Genomic DNA, 18,332 nt, shown 5'->3' with positions numbered 1-18,332 from the left:
TCAGCCATTGTCTGTAGGCAGAGAGGTGTCGGCTGTAGGCCACTGTCCACTGAGGCAAAGACTGTAGCTTTCGTTGTTGTTTTTGAGGGGGGGGGGGGCGGGGGGGCGTACATTGCAGGGACTGCTGTATCATATAGTGATATATACATTATGTATCAATTATACTATCAAAACAATCTAGGTCAATAGGTACTATACAATACTATGAGTATAAAGAAATGAGTTTTTGCTTTTAGTTTATCACATCATCTTCACTGAGTGGCGTTTTTAACCAATAAATGTTTTTCAATTATTGACTTGTCTCCTTTTAGTTTTACAACTGTATTAGTGACTATTAGTATTACTGACTTCCTTTTTGAAACAGAGACTGAGAGAAAGATACCGAAAAATGGCATCACAGTTTGGCTCTGGAAACAAAAACCCACCATGGGCAAGACAAGCAACAGGTAAGGCATATTAGTTTTAAAAAATTTCAACATTTTTACAGGTGAAAGTTGCTCAAATGGAAATATTCTTGGCATTATTGATTGAGTAATACTCCTTTTTTGTATGATAGACTGCATTCATTTTTTTTCCTCTTCATAGTTCATGTAGTTGGTTTTGAATAAGGTTGACCTCCGGACGCTGCATACTAATATTATAAAGTATAACACAGGGTTCGTACAGAGTCCTTGAACCCTGGAAAACTCCTTGAAAATTGGAAAACCTTTTCCAGGCCTTGAAAAGTGCTTGAAAATAGAGTTTTGTTAAATAGTCATTGAAAAGTACTTGATTTTTCCAAATTGTTGCCTATACATTTCGTCAGCAGCTTGTCTTATTTAAAAAAAAATGCAACCCCCTTTTTTTTCGTCAAATACAGTACACACATTTTGGGAGAATAAAAGATCGAGTGAAAACAAATTAAAGCAGACGAACTAACTATTACTAGTCACCTGTAGTTGCTTCCCTTCCTGAAGGTAAGCTTGGTGCTTTGCATTAAATTGGGGAAAATCATGTCCTTGAAAAGCATTTATTTGGTCCTGGAAATGTCCTTGAAAACTCCTTGAATTGTATCAGCTCTGCCCTGCAGGAACCCTGATAACAGAAAAATGATATATATGTCACTGTCAGGCTCAGAAGTGACAGTAACAAGTTCCAGTCTTTTGAGAAGTTATTTTTAAATGTATGTAGATGTATCCATCTTCAAAAGGTTGAAATTGAGCAGAATAAAATGACTAAGTCTTTCTTCGGCCTTATTTGTTGCACAAATCAGAAAACAAGAAAAATTAGTTATAAGTTGTATTAATGCAATTTTTTTGTGTGTGTGTGTGGAATCAGATTTTATGACAGCAAGCGGGATGGCAAACCAGTCGCAGGTCTCTCCAGGGATGGTGCAGCAGCCAGGTCTTGCCAACAATCCCACTGTCTATTCCTACAACTCCACCGCAGCCCTGCAGCAACAGCAGCAGTATGCTGCTCAGCAACAGCTCAATTTGCAGAATCAGGTGGGAGCCAAATCAAAAATATGGCAAAAAATGAAAATCTGAAAGAAAAAGAATTATAAGACATACGATTTTGTTATTGTTCATACGTACACATTTTACAGGTCAGGTAAAACACAAACACAAAAAAATGCGGCAAGACAAAACAATGTTCACTGGCAGTAGAATAAAGCGTTTAATTCTTTTGGCTTACTTCAAATGAAAACAATTCATTTGCATATGTTGAGGCTTAACTGTGCGCTTTGTAGTTTGACTTTAAAAGTAGTCTGTCAGAAACAAAAGGGGTGACAAACATGCCCACAGTTGACAGTCCTTTATTCTTAGCCTCCCATATCTATTTACAGTGCTAAGTTTTCTTGAGAGGCTCAATTAATGACTAACTTTGTGGTGTACCCTGCGTTTTAATATTTTTCCGTGAAATATTTTAAACATGGTTATTAAACAGCATCTTCCTTTAGTTAAGACATAATGAATGAAAAGGCATTGATTTTAATCATTCAGGCAGCAGCGATGTCTCAGCCAGGAATGGCAATGCCGACTACACTGGGAGGCGGCACTTCTCAGGTAGCGACTGTTAGTTACCCGTCCGCCAGAGGAGGCGGTCAGGGGGTCTCAACGGCAGCTGCCAATCAGAAGCAGCGCGTCTTTACTGGAACTGTCACCAAACTGCACGAAAACTTTGGATTTATTGACGAAGATGTCTTCTTTCAGACTAAGTGAGTTCTTGTGGTTTGTGCTGAGAATGCTAGAGTTTGTGGTATTTGTTTTATGGATATATTTGTTTCTCACATTTTTTTCACTGTATTTTATGTTTGTTGTGTTGAAAGCTTTCACTTCATACTTTTGTTGTGCTTGTTTGCAGTTGCATGAAGTTAAAAGAGGTGGACCGTTTGGTCATAACTGAGAAAGATAGAAATATCTGTGGATGTGTGGCAGAGATCTGTTCTTTTGTTTTTCACAATCTGCTGTGTGCATTGCCATTGTATGTTTTTGACAGCTTTGAGTTGAGACTTTGCTGGAACCTGTTTTCAGTTGTGTCAAAGGAGTTGTACCTAAGGTTGGGGATCGTGTCTTTGTGGAGGCTTCATACAATCCTGCTATGCCTTTCAAGTGGAATGCAACTAGAGTACAAGTCCTCAGCAATGCTCAGGTAGGTTTCCAGAATGATTTGTAAAGGCCAAAATGGTGGAAAGAAGAAAGTATTTTTGAACTCTGGTCATTTAGTTTATCAGGTTTAGTCTATGGTGAAAATGCTGTCATTAAATTCTTCCTAGCACCTCCTGCTTGGTTCAGCAACCCCTTAGACAAGTTAAACTTTAGACATTCACTAGTCACTTCATTCTTGAAAGGGTCATTGCACACCCTTTTGTAGTATTTCCTTGGAGTGAGAGCTGGCAATGGCAGGTAATTTACATCGTCCTTAGCCCACCCTTTATAACAGAAATGGGATTAAATGTGTATGCAGATCCATGTAAATATGGTTTTTTTGTCCATCTAAAACACATGAAATCGTCCATTTTTGATATCCATGTTATATAACTTTTTTAGAAGGGGGGGCACACCCAGTAAGTTTTTTTAATTTCTACGCCAATTCCACCCCTGAAACAGACTGGCTGTATGTTGCTGCATTTTCTCAGATTTTATCAGATTATCTCTCACAATACATGTATCTCTGTCTTCCCTCTAGCCACCAAACATGGGTAACTCAGCAGCAGCGCAAGCAGCCATGAACCAGCAGCAACAGTTGAACGCCATGCAACAGGCAGCCAAGACCATGGGATTGGGCGCCATGGGTCCAGCACCAGGGGGCGCAGCAGGGCTGCTAGGCGGTGTTAACCCTCTGCAGCTGGCCGCCACGGTCTCGGCCATCAACAACGCCAGTAACCTCATGGGGTCCCTGGCCAACAGATCAGGGATGGGAGGTCCGGGCGGCAGGGGCAGAGGTGTGGCTCAGACTTTTTTTTTCTCCACAGTGTTCCAGAGTCCTGATATCTGTAAAAGTCTAATCTGCTTTTACAAGGAGGAAAGAGTGTATAAAAAAAAAAAAGCGCATTATGAGTGCCTATTTATTGTTCTTGAATTGTGTTTCTTTTAGTTTTACTTTTTGCTTGGTGATGGAAGAGGGGAGCTCAAGCTAAAAATCTAGTGTTCACCCAAGTGCAAACTTCAGTGATCCAGGGATGTTGCTACAAATTCATACCTATAGGACCAAATGTCCTAGCTCTTCAGCATCAATAGGACATTTGACCGCTTTCAGAAATTTCAATAGGACGTCAGAATATTTTCATTTTCAAGAATGACACTCGCCGTGTTCCCCCCTGTTTTTGACCCTAATGTAGCCCAGGATGCCGTTGAATAACCGAACGTGTTCAGTTTTTGTTGAACTTTGGCAGGCTTTAGATTTATTTTTCGGTGGCATAACTCAGTGCGCTTTGTCAAAATGTCTCGAACTAAAAGCAAAAGCAGACGCAAGACTTAGTCAGTTGGAGTTGTCTCCCATACTCCTAACTTTAATGTGCTGCAGACGAGTGTCACCCAAACGCAAGATCCGCACTGCACAACCTCAGTGCACCTGTACGCGAGAGTGCTTGGTCGCTTTTTGAAAATGTGTATCTTGAAAGGAACATTAACGAATATCGCGCTGTCCGAAGGAATTGAGTTCTTATCGGACAATGCCAGCGCTTAGTTCAAAACGATAGGACATCTGACCGCCATGCGGCTATGTGAAACGGACATTTGAGCCTCTAAATCGGTCTATGTCCGATGTCAGACATCCCTGGTGATCTTCACATCTTTAAAACATAGTTTAATCCCTCGAATATGATGATAAAGGACCCCCCGCGGGTTAGGGGGGAAGAATTTACCCGATGCTCCCCAGCATGTCGTAAGAGGCGACTAACGGATTCTGTTTCTCCTTTTACCCTTGTTAAGTGTTTCTTGTATAGAATATAGTCAATGTTTGTAAAGATTTTAGTCAAGCAGTATGTAAGAAATGTTAAGTCCTTTGTACTGGAAATTTGCATTCTCCCAGTAAGGTAATATATTGTACTACGTTGCAAGCCCCTGGAGCAATTTTTTTATTAGTGCTTTTGTGAACAAGAAACAAGTGGCTCTATCCCATCTCCCCCCCTTTCCCCGTAGCGATATAACCTTCGTGGTTGAAAGCAACGTTAAACACCAAATAAAGAAAGAAAGAAAGATGATAAAGGCTTGTGTTGCCTTTAGAGTATGAGATGAAGATCATTGACTCAATTCCACTCGAATTAGGAGCAGAAAGTGAAGCGTTCTTGTAAGTTGTGATCAAATAATCCCCAGATTCTTTCCTATAAATCTTAGTACTGCTGTGATCTATGTGGGGTTTTTGTGGACACATTTTCAAATAAAGTGCAATAGACAGAAGTGCTTCAGAAATTAGACAAGTTATTGTCTTCAAACTCTGAGAAAAGTATATGTTCTGATGTTTTCAAGCTGTTGCAGGTCTCATAGTGACTACTGTGCATGCACGGTTCACCGTGACAAAACCAACGTATTTTTTTACTGTTTGTTTGTGTGCTTGTAATCAGGAATGATGAAAGGATCAGGGGTTGGGAGATCCAACTTCGGTGGCGAGTCACGGTTCAGCGAAGACAGGGATCGAGGGCGTGAACGAGAACGTGAGCGAGAGCGCCGTGAGAAGCGTGACATCATTCGACGACGATCTCGATCATCTTCCCCTTCCAGTCGCACTCGCAGTCCCAAACGTGCCAGACCTGTTCGACCTCCTCCTCGATATGTGGTGCAAGCACCCCGCTTCGTGCTTACTCTGTAAGTTTTGTGTTCAAATTTTTGTTTTACTTGTACTGCATTTTCTTTAGCCAAGAAAAAAATTCAACAGTGTTGATTCCCTTACTGACCCTATGTGTTCCTCTTGACCCTAGAACTTTTTGTGACCCTTAAAATAAATGATTTGATTACTAATGACACAACTCAATTTTGACCGCCCTGATATGGCCCTTCGTGGTCGGCTGGGCGTTAAGCAAACAAACAAACAAACAAACTCAATTTTGGAGGCTTTACAAGGAAAGTTACTGTTCTCCAACATCCCGGAGACAGCTTGCACGATTTTAGCATAGAAACAGACATCATGATTTGAGGCTGAGTTAGAGTCACAAATGGGCATTCATGTACCTCTTTAAAAGCAGATAGGAACAAATGTGTGTTCAAGGTTACTTTTGTCTCACCCTAGCAATCAGAAGAATCTCTGTAATGAGCAGTGTTAGGCCAGCTGGGCGTCTGTCCCGCTGTCAGTGGACAAAAAGATTAACGTTATGGTTTTCATAGATGTTTATCAAGATAGCCAAGAGCCTCCAGATTTTACATACAAGTAGGTTTTGATAATCTTCAAACATGACAAAAGTTTGGTGTAATCTTGTCAAATGTCAAGGTCACAGCGGGGTCATGTTTGGGTAAAAAAAAAATGAAAACATTTTTTAAAGTTTAAAATAAGAATTATAATTTTCTTGAAAAAATGTTAAGCAAGACTTTGGTAATATCACACAGTCATTCCAGGGTTCATTGACCGCTAGATATGATCCAGGTTTGGTTGATTGTGGTCATTTTTCAAGGTCACAGGGATGTCGTTAGGCGTCGGACATCGGACATAGACCAAAATTAAAAGGCTCAAATGTCCGATTTACTTAGCCGCATGGCGGTCAGATGTCCTATCGTTTTCAACTGAGCGCGGTTATTGTCCGATAAGAACTCCATTCCTTCGGACAGCGCGTTATTTGATAATTTTCCTTTCATGATAATAATCTTCAAAAAGTGACCAAGCGCTCTCGCGTGCAGGTGCACTGAAGTTGTGCAGTGCAGATCTTGCGTTTTACGAACCGTTTGCGGTATGAGCTGTTTGCGTACATCCGTCTACAGCACTAAAGTTAGGAGTACGGGAGACAACTCCAGCTGACCAAGGCTCGCGTATGCTTTAATTTGTTTTCGGTTAGAGTTGAAGCGCACGGCACTGAATTATGCCACCGAAAAAAGCTAAAGCCTACCAAACAAACAAAAAAGCTGAACACGTTTGGCGTTTCAACGGCATCGTGTGCTACATTAGGGCCAAGAAGAACATTGGAAAACACGGCTAGCAATAGCATAATTCCGGAAAATGATAGCGCCAATGACAGTGACGCCGCTGAAACCTCCACAATCACGGAAAGTAAAGTTTCGTGACTTGAAGATGTACGTACAACAGGACATTCGCACAGACAGTCTTTTAAAAAGGTTAAAGGACCATAACAGGCTCTTTTTAAGGTCAGATAAAGCAGTTGGGGTTGATTTAATGATATAGGTAAGCATCTACAGACGCAAAAACCGATCAGTAAATCTCAGGTTTTGTGTTGCATCAGTCTAATTTTACACAAAATGCATGCTCAAAAAGCGACCAAATTCGTCTGCTACGCGAGACTTCAAATTCCCCGCGGCGGCAAGCCCTTGGCTGTGACGTCACAAGGGGGAGCCAGAAGCGAAAGTAGCAACGCTCGGTGTGCGTCTTTGCTGCAGCTGTGGATGCGCGCGTGCTCCCGACATCATGCCGAGAGAGTGTGCTGCTGCCGAATGTTCGGAGTTGCAAAAAAAAAGACTCAGGCTTGAGTTTTTATTTGTTTCTATCCGACTGGGTAACAACTACAACGACGACAATAACACTGACAACAACTCAAAAACCAAGAACTACAATGTCAACAACAACAGCTTTACACTGATAAACTGTAGGTGGAACACGATTGATTTGACACGTTACAACCTTGATTTCATCCACGACAACGACAACAACAACATCAACTTAAATTCGAGAACGAGTCTGGCAGACATTTTACTTCCACCCTTGAGAGAGAATGTTTTTTCCTCGTACACTTTGTGCCTCAAACCTGACTAAGAGGATACAATTCTACATTTATCCCCGATTATCAACCCAAATAGGTGGGACACTTCCGTCTCAACTCGAACGCCGCTGTAAGAACGATCTCCAGTATAACAGACGCTGATAACGATACAGCTATCTGCTCGCTCCTAAGCCACTCCCCCAGCCTGTATGTCTACACACTGGCACCAATTAAACCTCCAACTGAGCTGTTAACCCGTCGTTTGTAAAAATGTAAAAATATTGTACAAATTACGTCGAACCTAAATCCGCGATTTGTAAAAAATAAAAAAAATCTCTATTCAGCCTATCGTCCCATCGCTGGGAAATTCGGATCGCTTCCTCCCAGTGGAAAGCTAGCAGCAACAGAGTCGCGCTACCCTAAAGTCAAGGGATCCATTAGATTTGTTTTTCTTTCTTTTTCCATTTCGTTATTTTCCTTCATCGCTGTCGAATTCGGATCGCTTCCTCCCAGTGAAAAGTTAGCAGCAACAGAGTCGCGCTTGTGGTCCAAGTTGTGGAAATTTCCAAGTTGGGGAATGTGTCCAAGTTGTGGTATGTGTCCAAGTTGTGGTATGTGTCCAATATGTGCAATGTTGTGGTATATGTCCAAGATGTGGAATGTGTTCAAGATGTGGTATGTGTCCAAGTTGTGGTATATGTGTCCAAGTTGTGGTATGTGTCCAAGATGTGGAATGTGTTGAAGATGTGGTATGTGTCCAAGATGTGGAATGTGTCCAAGATGTGGTAAGTGTCCAAGTTGTGGTATGTGCCCAATATGTGGTATGTGTCCAAGTTGTGGTATGTGTCCAAGTTGTGGTATGTGTTGAAGATGTGGTATGTGTCCAAGATGTGGTATGTGTCCAAGATGTGGAATGTGTCCAAGTTGTGGTATGTGTTTAAGTAGTGCTATGTGTCCAAGATGTGGTATGTGTCCAAGTTGTGGTATGTGTCCAAGTTGTGGTATGTGTCCAAGCTATGGTAATGTGTCCAAGATGTGGTATATGTCCAAGCTGTGGTATGCGTATAAGATGTGGTCTGTGTCCAAGTTGTGGTATGTGTCCAAGATGTGGTATGTGTCCAAGTTGTGGTATGTGACCAAGTTGTAGTATGTGTCAAAGACGTCGTAATATCGTCATGTGTCCAAGTTTTGGTATGTGTCCAAGTTGTGGAATGTGATGGGACAATAAAGAAATGGAGAAAAAATAATCTAATAGATTCACTGACTTTCGGGTAGCGCGACTCTGTTGTTTCTAGCTTTTCACTCGAAGGAAGCGACCCAAATTTCCCAGCGAAGAAAAGGAAGAAAAATCCCATAGCCCTTGGCGCGCAGACCCTTGATTTTAACTCCCAGGCTCAAAACTGTAAGGTTCAGCAGCTAAAGTTGCTTCTATGAATACGGCTTCTGACGTCATCGAAAATTTTACCCAGAATTCACCACTTCCGTACTCTCGCGGACGTTCGAGATACAATGGCCGCCAGATCGGAATGCGAAAACGCTTCGCTTCAGCCACGAAATTCGTCGGATTATGGCCTAATGGTTCAGAAATAAACTAAACCCTGTGAGGGAAGGTGAGAAAACAATTTCCTACGGCATGCATGTGTCTGGTTAACCTAAGTCACGCCAAAACGCAAATAAACGCGTTTTTGACACCAAAAATAGGCTGTTGGGGTCCTTTAACTATTCATGGCTGACCCTGTTTAGTACTAGTTGGTTTGAATTTGACAGCAAAGAGACCATCAGAGTCTATAAAGGCAAACTATATGTCGAATATGTCAAGAAAAAGCTGTCAGGAAATCATGCAGTTTGTGTGCCAATCAAAGTAAGAGTGCAGAAGTTTTTGGTTGCTTTTTAGTTTGTTTGTTTCTGTTTTGTGTGTGTCCTGTTTGAAACAAAAGTAATAAAACAATATACGCACACAATGTTGGTGCATATGTCGTGCCGAATTCACGTAATTGCCGAATTCGCGAAATCGGCAACATTTTTGCCCATTTCACGTAATCGGCAAAACGCTGCCTATTACGCGAAATCGGCAGCGTTTTGCCGAAAACGCGTAAATGCGTGTAAAATGTGCCCATTTTGCCAAATCGGCAGCCCGTTTTTGGCTTTAAAGTTCTCAAATGCCTGGGGTGTCATTACACTTAAACATCTAGATACTCGAAAGGATAAATGTTGCAATAATCGATAAGCTATGGCAAGTTATGGCAAAAAGTGTAGTTTTCGCGCATTACCGGAGTTATGCTGGACACAGACCAACACAGACCATAAAACCACAATGGGAAGGTAAAGCAATGTTAATGCAATATTCTGGTGACAAAAAAAGTAACAGACTGGCTGTCACTTTTGCGAAATGGACACATGTTAGGAGCCTTTACGCATTTTCGGCAAAACGCTGCCGATTTCGCGTAATAGGCAGCGTTTTGCCGATTACGCGAAATGGGCAAAAATGTTGCCGATTCCGTGAATTCGGCAATTCCGTGAATTCGGCACGACACATATATTGATATGTGTGTGTGTGTGTGTGTGTGATCATAATTTTGTGTTTTGCACAAAATTATAATGTCCTATTAAAATGTCTGAAAGCAGTCAAATGTCCTATTGATGCCGAAGAGCTCAGGACATTTTTCCTATAGGTATGAATTTGTGGCAACATCCCTGAGGTTACAGTGGAGTCGTGTTTGGGTCGATAAGTAAGAAATTATCAAATTCTTGTGTATTCAAACAGCTAGAGTAGCAGATGATTTGTCTCTGTTTTATATTACATATGACAAGTGTGAGTCACATGAGCATTTGCCATCCTTGTATGTGTGTTTGTGTGTGATTCCACTGTAGTGTTTGACTTTTATGCAGCCCTGTTTTGACTTGTTTTATGTCTCTACCTTGTCTTACAGGAAGGAGGCCAGTGTGATGACCTTGAGGTCAAAGTATGTCAACATGTACATCCCCAGCGACTTCTTCAACAGTAATTCCCCTTGGGTAGACAATTTGCCACTGAACCGTCCATTTGGCTTGGGTCAGTCAAGCAAATTCCATGTCATGCACAAAGAGGTCAGTCCTCTGACCCCTGAGACCGCCGTTCTGGACCCCCCTGATGCTGACCACAAGTTCTGTGCCAAGGTCAGTGTGTGGACAGTTTTTTGTATTTTCTACTTTGCACAAAAAGTGTTCAGCATGTCTTGGACTGTTCAGTCTTTCCTTTCTCTGTTGTTAACTGAAAGAGTTCTTTCTTTTGTTCAATCGGAAGGTGAACTTTGCAGTTGGTTGCTTGACAGTACATTGTATGGCCTGAAGTGTATGTTGTTACATTATCTTGTTGCACTTTTTATTACTTCAATTTGGGGAAAAAACTGTGACATGTTTGCTGTGCTCAGTGATTCATACACATGAAATAGACAAAAATATCAGGGGATTTTGATTTCTAATAAAGCGTCGGTTGTATTGAAGGATTTTTCATGGCACAGTCATTTAAGGTTCGCAATGCTATCTAAAAGAACTCTTCAGTCTTACCAACATGAACCCTTTGACTGTACCTGACAGGTGATGCTGCTAACGTGCCTCAGCCTGGACGACCTGTACAGCAAGTCATGTGCACTGGCCCAGGACGCACCCGAGTCCCAGGACTCCTTTCAGCACCCCACCCGCCTTGTGCAGTTTCTGGTCGGCACCCGTGGCAAGAACGAGCCCATGGCCATCGGGGGTCCCTGGTCCCCGTCCCAGGATGGAGCTGACCCGGAAGACAACCCCCAGGTTCTGATCAAGACAGCCATTCGCACCACCAAAGCTCTGACCGGCATTGACCTCTCAAAGTGCACTCAGTGGTGAGTAGTATGATGGCAGGCAATTGTAAGCGCAATTCGCACAAAGGGGGTATAGTACTCAATAGTTGTAGTGTCTGTTTCCAGCAGGCAGTAAACTCTCAAATGTTTTCTGCTTCATGGATCTGCAGGTATTTAGGTGTAAAGGAATTCCAAGGAATTTGTCGAAAGGGTGTTCGATTTAGAGGATCAATGGATTTGCTTGAAAATGTAAGCTTGAACTTTAGACTATTGTGAAGTTTGCATATGTAGAGAATTAACACAGCTGGTTGTGACTCGTAGGTATGTAAATTCTGACATTAAGTTGTATCAAACTGAGCTGAAAAATTATTTGAATTAGTATTTTACAATAATCTGCTTTTGTAGCTTGTGTTTGCTATGTTTAATAAAATGTTTCTTTTTCAGCCAGAGGTAAGTACCGAGGGATAGAAGTCAACCGTGATTTTCTTGTATCATTTTGTTGCTCTGTATTCAGTTGTGATGTCCTTTTTATGTCTGTTCTGTTTTAATCTTTTTCTTCTCTCATTTGTTTTTTTGCATTCTGAAGGCAGAAAAGATCTGCAAGTGGCTTTGCAGTTTAAACCAGTGTTTACCAATCTGATAGGATCTGCAGGGTTTTTTGTAAGGTTTTGTCCCGTCTTTGTTTTCTATCATTCTACATGACTGTAGTAAGTTAGTGTGCCATGTTGTGATGAATGCTGTGTTGCGTTGTGTACTTACTGTTGGGACATGATGATGATGATGATGATGATGATGAAGTTCGCCCTCTAGCCCCAAGACCTGCTTTCTCTCCCAGGTATCGCTTTGCAGAAATCCGCTACCTGCGGGCAGAAACCAGCACCAAGCCTGCACGGGTTGAAACTGTCGTACTTTTCTTGCCAGACGTTTGGCGCTGCGCTCCCACGCGCCTTGATTGGATGAATCTGCAGAAAGCCTACACGCAGAAGCTGCAAAAAAAACTGAACCCAGACGCTGAGGAGACCGAGGAACCACAGGCATTGATTCCTTCTCCACGTTCTTTTGATGTTTTTTTGTTTTTGTTTTTTTATACTTTTTTTCGTGTGTGTGTGTACTGGACTGCCATTTCGCGGCCATGTTGCTCGCCACGTGAGCTGCTCTTCACACTATAGCACAGACGTGAGATCACCACCTTCGTGAAACATTTTGAGGAGCTGTGGGATTATTTCTGGGAGATAGTTATTGCTGTGGTGAGATTTTCAACCCTGATTGAGCCCAGTTTCCATTTTTAACAAGTACTCCTGTTCTCATGTGTTGTGCACACTTCAGTTGTTTGTGTTTTGTATCCTTCCCCCTTACCTTCACCCCACCCCAACCTATACCCACCAGCCCCAAACTCTACTTTCTAAAGCAGACATCTATCAACCCAGTATGTTTGTGTGTGTATGTTGAGAGTTAGACACATGTGTAGACAGGCGTGTAGCCTAGTGGTTAGGACATCGGTCTTATTTGTGGAAGACCAATTGGGTTTCCATGCCCAGCCACGCCTGGTGGGTGAAGGGTGGAGGTTTTTACGATCTCCCAGGTCAATTTATGTGCAGACCTGCTAGTGCCTTATCGCCCTTCGTGTGTACACACAAGCACAAGACCAAGTACGTATGGTACAGATCTTGTAATCCATGTGGGAGTTTAGGTTACAGAAAAACGAAACACCAAGCACGTAAATAGAGTCTGGCAGGGCGGAAAATGTCATACACTTGCAAAACACAAGTGTGCGTAGGTTTTGCAGCCCATGAAGATAGAAGAAGAATCCCCCGGAATTTGAGTATGACTGCCCAAATGATGGGGGGGAGGGGGAGGGGAGGGTCATATGTGTAAAAGCCCACTCATGCCCATGCGGGAGTAGCAGCCCACAAATGCAGAAGAAGAATAAGAATAAACATGTGTGCATTCAAATTTCAAAGCAGATGGATGGACAGACTGATGGTTATCTGACAGTGGTCTCTGTGTTTTGATGAGATGCGCTTGATTTTCAAGAGTGTACACTGTTTCCCCTGTTTTATCCGAACCTGTTGTTTGTTGATAGTGTATGTGTGTAGTATGTTCTCTTCCCTTTTGTCCTTTGTGTGTAAACAGTAAATGGAAACTGAACTCAAAGGGTGATCAAGATAGTATGTCGTTATGAGCTTGGCATTTGCTTATGTCTTGAAGGTGGTGATTTCACTGAGATATATGTGCTGTGGCAGAATCAGAATCATTTGTGTGTACCTGCACGTGGAAGTTGTGAACGGAAGAAAATAGTGTGCAAGTGGTTTGCGTGCTTGTGCTTGAAACGAAGTCTGCAATAAATAACGTCTCCAGTCGGCCGGTCTGCAACTTCTAACAAAATGGCTCCAAGGGGTGGAAACTGAACGCAACTCCAAGAAAAAGAGAAGTTCACAGAAAAACCAGTGAAGTATGATTGCGTTGAGCGTGTGGGACTGTAGATGTGTGCTTACCTCTTGCTTCGTTTGCAGGTGGAGGGTGGTATCTATCAAACTCATAGCTCCAAAAACTAGAGCAGAACCTTTCACAAACAAAAGATGAAGAAGAATGCAGAAAACCTGACGAAATTTTACTTCAAGCGGAAGAGGAAAACATACTTCAAGCGGCAGATGAAATTCTTCAAATGATTTGTTTTCTTCATAATTTGTGGATTGGATCCCATGGAATCACTCACTAACTTCAGCCATTTTTTTTGTGACATAAAGTGTTGATGTAGTAAAATGTAGCCAGGATGTAAGTCCTATGCCTTGCAAGGTGAGGAATGATTGAGAACAGAACTGACTGAGGTCTGTCTTGTTTCTACAGGAAGAAGGAGAACCAAAGAAAGAGCCTACTCATTTCTCATTGCTGGATCCTAAATCGCTCAAGGTAAGAAACATGCAATGATACATGATCATGGTACAGGTATTAAGCGGTGCCGTAAGCTAAGATCTTTATGATCAGTCTCCGAAAGAGTCGCAAGACAATGCGAGAAGTTTCATGGAAAAGATAAGCAGATGTGTAGGAAGACAAAAGGCCTGGCATAGGGACTTTTATTACAATGTTTTGCAAATAAAAAAAACTTGGGTTTGACCTCAAACTTCATTCTTTGTTGTTATATTTCAAAAATAACAGTCTTTACCAACATGAAAGCCAACGCAAAACTTTTGTATGATGTTTTAAACTTTCATTGCCATGAAGACACTGTTCTGAGTGGGTTTGAAGCTGTATGGTGGGGAGCTTGTAGTCAGGAAACGATCATATCATGGATATGAATCTGTTCGGCAGCTTCATGACCAAAATACTTGCATAACACAATGTTTCATGTAATGTTTATGACTGGCTTGCAGCTTCAAGAACTGCGTGACGAACTGGACAGCCGTGCGCTGAGCTCCAAAGGTTTGAAGTCCCAGCTGATTGCGCGCCTCACTAAGGCTCTACTGCTGGAGGAGGAAGCCGATGTTATCGATAAAGCTGTCAGTCTCGCCCCTTCTCTTGGGGTTTTTATTTTATTTTTTTTATTAGTTGTAGTGGTATTAGTTTTATCATCATCATTGAATGGGACATGATACATTTGAACATGATTTTCAAGGTAACAGTTACTGGGGAAATGTTTTTTGTTTTTTTACTTTTTATAGTTGAAATTTAAAATAAAAGGAGATTTGTTTATTTAACATTATTTTGTATATACTATGCAGTATGGTAAGACCAGGTGTGTGCTGAAGCATTTTAGGGCAATTTAGCAATGAAGCAAAGTAACTACTGAGAGTTAAATAGGACCATTTACAAATGGGTTATAAGGAGAGAGAATATAATTATATTCCTAGAGTGAAAGGGGGTAAACAATTTTCTAATCAGTTTCACCATTCTGTTCCATAAATTAGACATCTGAGCTGGTGAGTCAACGGTTCAGTTGGTGACAGTTCAAAGTACTTGATTTTTTTTCTCTTTTTGTTGTTGTTTGGTTTGTGTTTGTGACACATTTTGGGGTGTTTCCTTTGCTCTTGCTTCATTTCATTCCGTTTTAGTTCTTGAGAACTAAATTGTATTAACTTTAGAAATGAACGTCTGTAGACAATTTGATTTTAAGATATGAACCAGTAAAGAAGTAAAGATAGTTTTCCTTGACAGTAGTTAAAACGCTAGAAAGAAAGAAATGACAAGAAGTTACTACAGAAGGCAATCAGCAACTGAATTCACAATTTGCAGCTAGAATGCAAATGTAGTTGCTTTGTAGTGTCATAAACAGACGGATGAATTTGAATGTTGACTGTTTTACCTTTGCAGCAAAAGGAGAAAGAAGAGGAGGAGAGAAAAGCACAAGAAGAGGTAGAAGAGAAGGAGAAAGAAAAGAAAGATGCTGCTCAGAAGAAAGAGGTGAGTATGGAGGCCTTGCTATGCATGTCAACAAGTTATTTCCATTTACCTAGCTTGATTGTAATCTGCATAAGCCTTATGGCAAAAGGAGTTTTTACTTTTGGCAGACGCTGTCATTTCAACAACACAACAGATAATAAAATCACATTTTCCCCAAAAATGTAATAGTCAATGGCATTGGGAAAAAATGTCCATACACTTAACTTTAAGTCCACTCGAGCAAAAAGTGCATGTGGGAGGTGCAGCGCCCTAATGCATAAGAAGAATAGTTACTGATGTCACCTGCGTTTGTAATGTGAAGGATGAGGAGCAGGAGAGAAAGAAGAAGAAGGAGAGACAGCAGCTGGAGAAGCGCTACACCTTGCCGGAGTCGCCAGCCATCATCGTGCACCCCAACACAGTGGCCAAGTCGGGCAAGTTTGACTGCTCCGTCATGACCCTCTCCGTGCTGTTGGACTACCGCCCTGAGGACAACAAGGAGCACTCCTTTGAGGTGAGTCATGAAGATGCTTTTTTTTTTTTTTTTTTTAGTTTCAGGTTTGGAAGTAATGTTGCCCCAGCTCCCTTGCGTTTTTGATGCTCTGGTCGTGTGAGGCTAGGTATCTTGACTGAAATCCACGGCTTGTTTATATGTTTGACTGTCTGTTGAATATTCTCATAAACTGATATTTTCCACATCTAACGAATCAGTTAGTTTGACACTGTCGTGCTCAACTCAGAATCACTCTCTCCACCGCGTGTTCCAGGTTTCTCTGTTTGCTGAGCTGTTCAACGAGATGCTGATGCGAGACTTTGGCTTCACCATCTACAAAGCGCTGGCGGCCGCACCCCCCAAGGTTGAAGAGGAAAAGAAGAAGAAGGACCCTAAAGAAAAAGACTCTAAGGACAAAGACTCGAAGGACAAGAAGTCCGATGTAAGTGGACTGTGGATGTTTGTGAAGAAGTCATGGATCAGGAGAGATGTTTTGTAAACTGGTACATGTAGTACCAAAGGGGCAGGCAGGATGGTTGTCACAAAAAAAGGTCACGCAGTTACAGCAACCAGTGATAATGAACGCAAAACACTTATTTTGAAACCAAAGAGAACAGTCAGCTGCAATAGAAATTGGAAGGGATGACCAATTTATAATTTGCTTTCAAGTATTTTCAAATTAGAACCAGTAAAATATAGGAAATACCTGATTAAGGCCAACCCATTTACCTCAGAATGTAGCTGTGTTAGAACAGGCAACAAGAAGAGAGTTCTATTGAACCAGGGAAACGTCCACATACACACAAAAACAGAACAAGAAAATTGTGTTAAAAAGCAAGAGGTTCACAAAGATCAGGTGAGGGCTACGGATTGTAAATTTGATGTGTTTGCCAGGAGATAGGGTAATAACATTTTATTCATTTGTCAAGAGATTGGGTATTAAAATTGTATTAAATTACATATCTTACCCAACTCACATATAGCAATTAACCCATAGTTCAGTGCTGATACCGCTGTACGCGTCCCCTTAGCAACAAGGAAGACGCCTCTAAAAAAAGAGTGACCGAGACCCGTAAGGGTATCCAGGCCAGCCCGTAAGGGAGGCTGCCTTCCATATGCGCGCGCATATGCCGCCATCTTGTCATTCTACTCTCAGCGCTCAGTGGAGCTGGTCGTGTTTGGTACGCTCCGGCTGTGTTTCAGCCTACTTGCTTGGTCTTCCAGACCTGGTTTGTGTTCCCCTTGGTGTCTTCTTGTCTCCGGACTTCGCATTTGCTGTTGAGGTGAGATCTTTCCATTTTTTACCTGAATTTTGGCGGCATTGTTGGCTTGTTTTCGGACTTACAAAATTTTTTCCAAATTTGTTTGTGAGTTGTTTTCATCATGGCCGACAATGCGGACGGGAAGAGGTCAACATCTAAACATGTAGCTGCTTCGCCCTCTCCTGTTAAGAAAAGTTCTAGAAGTTCTAGAAGTTCTAAAACGCACGGCGATACGCCCGTGTCTCTTTCGGGTTCAGAATCCAAAAAATGTAGTGATGTTGTTGTTGGCGTGCCCGGAGTTTCCGGTTCGTCTGCTAAACCTACGGAGAAGCCCGTGCTCGGGGTTAAGCATGTTGTAGGGGATGTCTCGCCTGTAGGTTCTGGGCTTGCATCTGCGGATTTTGCTTCTTTGCTTTTGACATTAAGCTCTCAGGTTTCGGCCTTAGCGGCTGAAGTTTCGTCAACTAAGGCGGAGCTACGTGCGCTGCCGGCAGGTGTCGGGGGTGCGTCGTCGCTGGCCAGTGTGCGTTTGCCTCCCTCTGCTACTGTTACGAGGGCGGACGTGCATGCGTCTCAGGATGGGATCTCTCAGGCTCCCGTGGGGTCTCCGGCCAGTGGCCGTTCTTCTTCACAAGGTATGTGTACTCCACGTGAGCGTTGTCTTGAGGGAGTAGCCTCGGGTCTAATCCCAGGTGAAAGTTCTGAAACACTGGCTGATATCCACCGCTTAGTCGGGGTGTCAGTGGGTGCTAAGGGCCCTGACAAGCGAACAGATGTTCCTATTCTTCCCGCCTCGTCAGTAGACTGTGGTCAGGTTGAAAGGCATCTGCTTCCGCCCAGGGGGCAGGAAGTTGGTGGTAGTATGGCTGGCTCTGGACTTGACTCTGTTAGTCAGTACGGGGACCAGCCTCCGGAGTGCACGGAAGGGCACGAAGACTACCTGGATGACGGTGCCGCCTCTCAGGCTGAAGGTGCTGGATTCTTTTTGCCACGGCAGCTGCCAGATGCGGTGGCTCTGGCGGCTGGAGTGGCTTCGAAATATCTCG

General features: G+C 42.5%; 1 protein-coding gene across 1 annotated transcript in view; it reads left to right on the top strand.

Moving 5' to 3' along the window:
• Nucleotides 1–18,332, top strand: part of LOC138959447 (cell division cycle and apoptosis regulator protein 1-like) — a 33,860-nt gene that overhangs the window by 2,755 nt on the left and 12,773 nt on the right. Inside the window, exons 2-15 of the mRNA XM_070330947.1 lie at nucleotides 365–446; nucleotides 1,318–1,484; nucleotides 1,983–2,197; nucleotides 2,514–2,631; nucleotides 3,169–3,424; nucleotides 5,045–5,285; nucleotides 10,270–10,495; nucleotides 10,916–11,196; nucleotides 11,990–12,188; nucleotides 14,002–14,064; nucleotides 14,526–14,651; nucleotides 15,463–15,552; nucleotides 15,854–16,045; nucleotides 16,299–16,466. Coding sequence (XP_070187048.1) covers nucleotides 389–446; nucleotides 1,318–1,484; nucleotides 1,983–2,197; nucleotides 2,514–2,631; nucleotides 3,169–3,424; nucleotides 5,045–5,285; nucleotides 10,270–10,495; nucleotides 10,916–11,196; nucleotides 11,990–12,188; nucleotides 14,002–14,064; nucleotides 14,526–14,651; nucleotides 15,463–15,552; nucleotides 15,854–16,045; nucleotides 16,299–16,466 — 2,400 coding nt within the window. The 5' untranslated portion in view covers nucleotides 365–388. The remainder of the gene's footprint in view (nucleotides 1–364; nucleotides 447–1,317; nucleotides 1,485–1,982; nucleotides 2,198–2,513; nucleotides 2,632–3,168; nucleotides 3,425–5,044; nucleotides 5,286–10,269; nucleotides 10,496–10,915; nucleotides 11,197–11,989; nucleotides 12,189–14,001; nucleotides 14,065–14,525; nucleotides 14,652–15,462; nucleotides 15,553–15,853; nucleotides 16,046–16,298; nucleotides 16,467–18,332) is intronic.

Source organism: Littorina saxatilis, linkage group LG2, assembly GCF_037325665.1.
Source record: "Littorina saxatilis isolate snail1 linkage group LG2, US_GU_Lsax_2.0, whole genome shotgun sequence".
In the NCBI taxonomy this organism is placed as follows: Eukaryota; Metazoa; Mollusca; class Gastropoda; order Littorinimorpha; family Littorinidae; genus Littorina; species Littorina saxatilis.
Note: the sequence above shows the minus strand (reverse complement) of the source record. Positions and strands in the feature narration are given on the sequence as shown.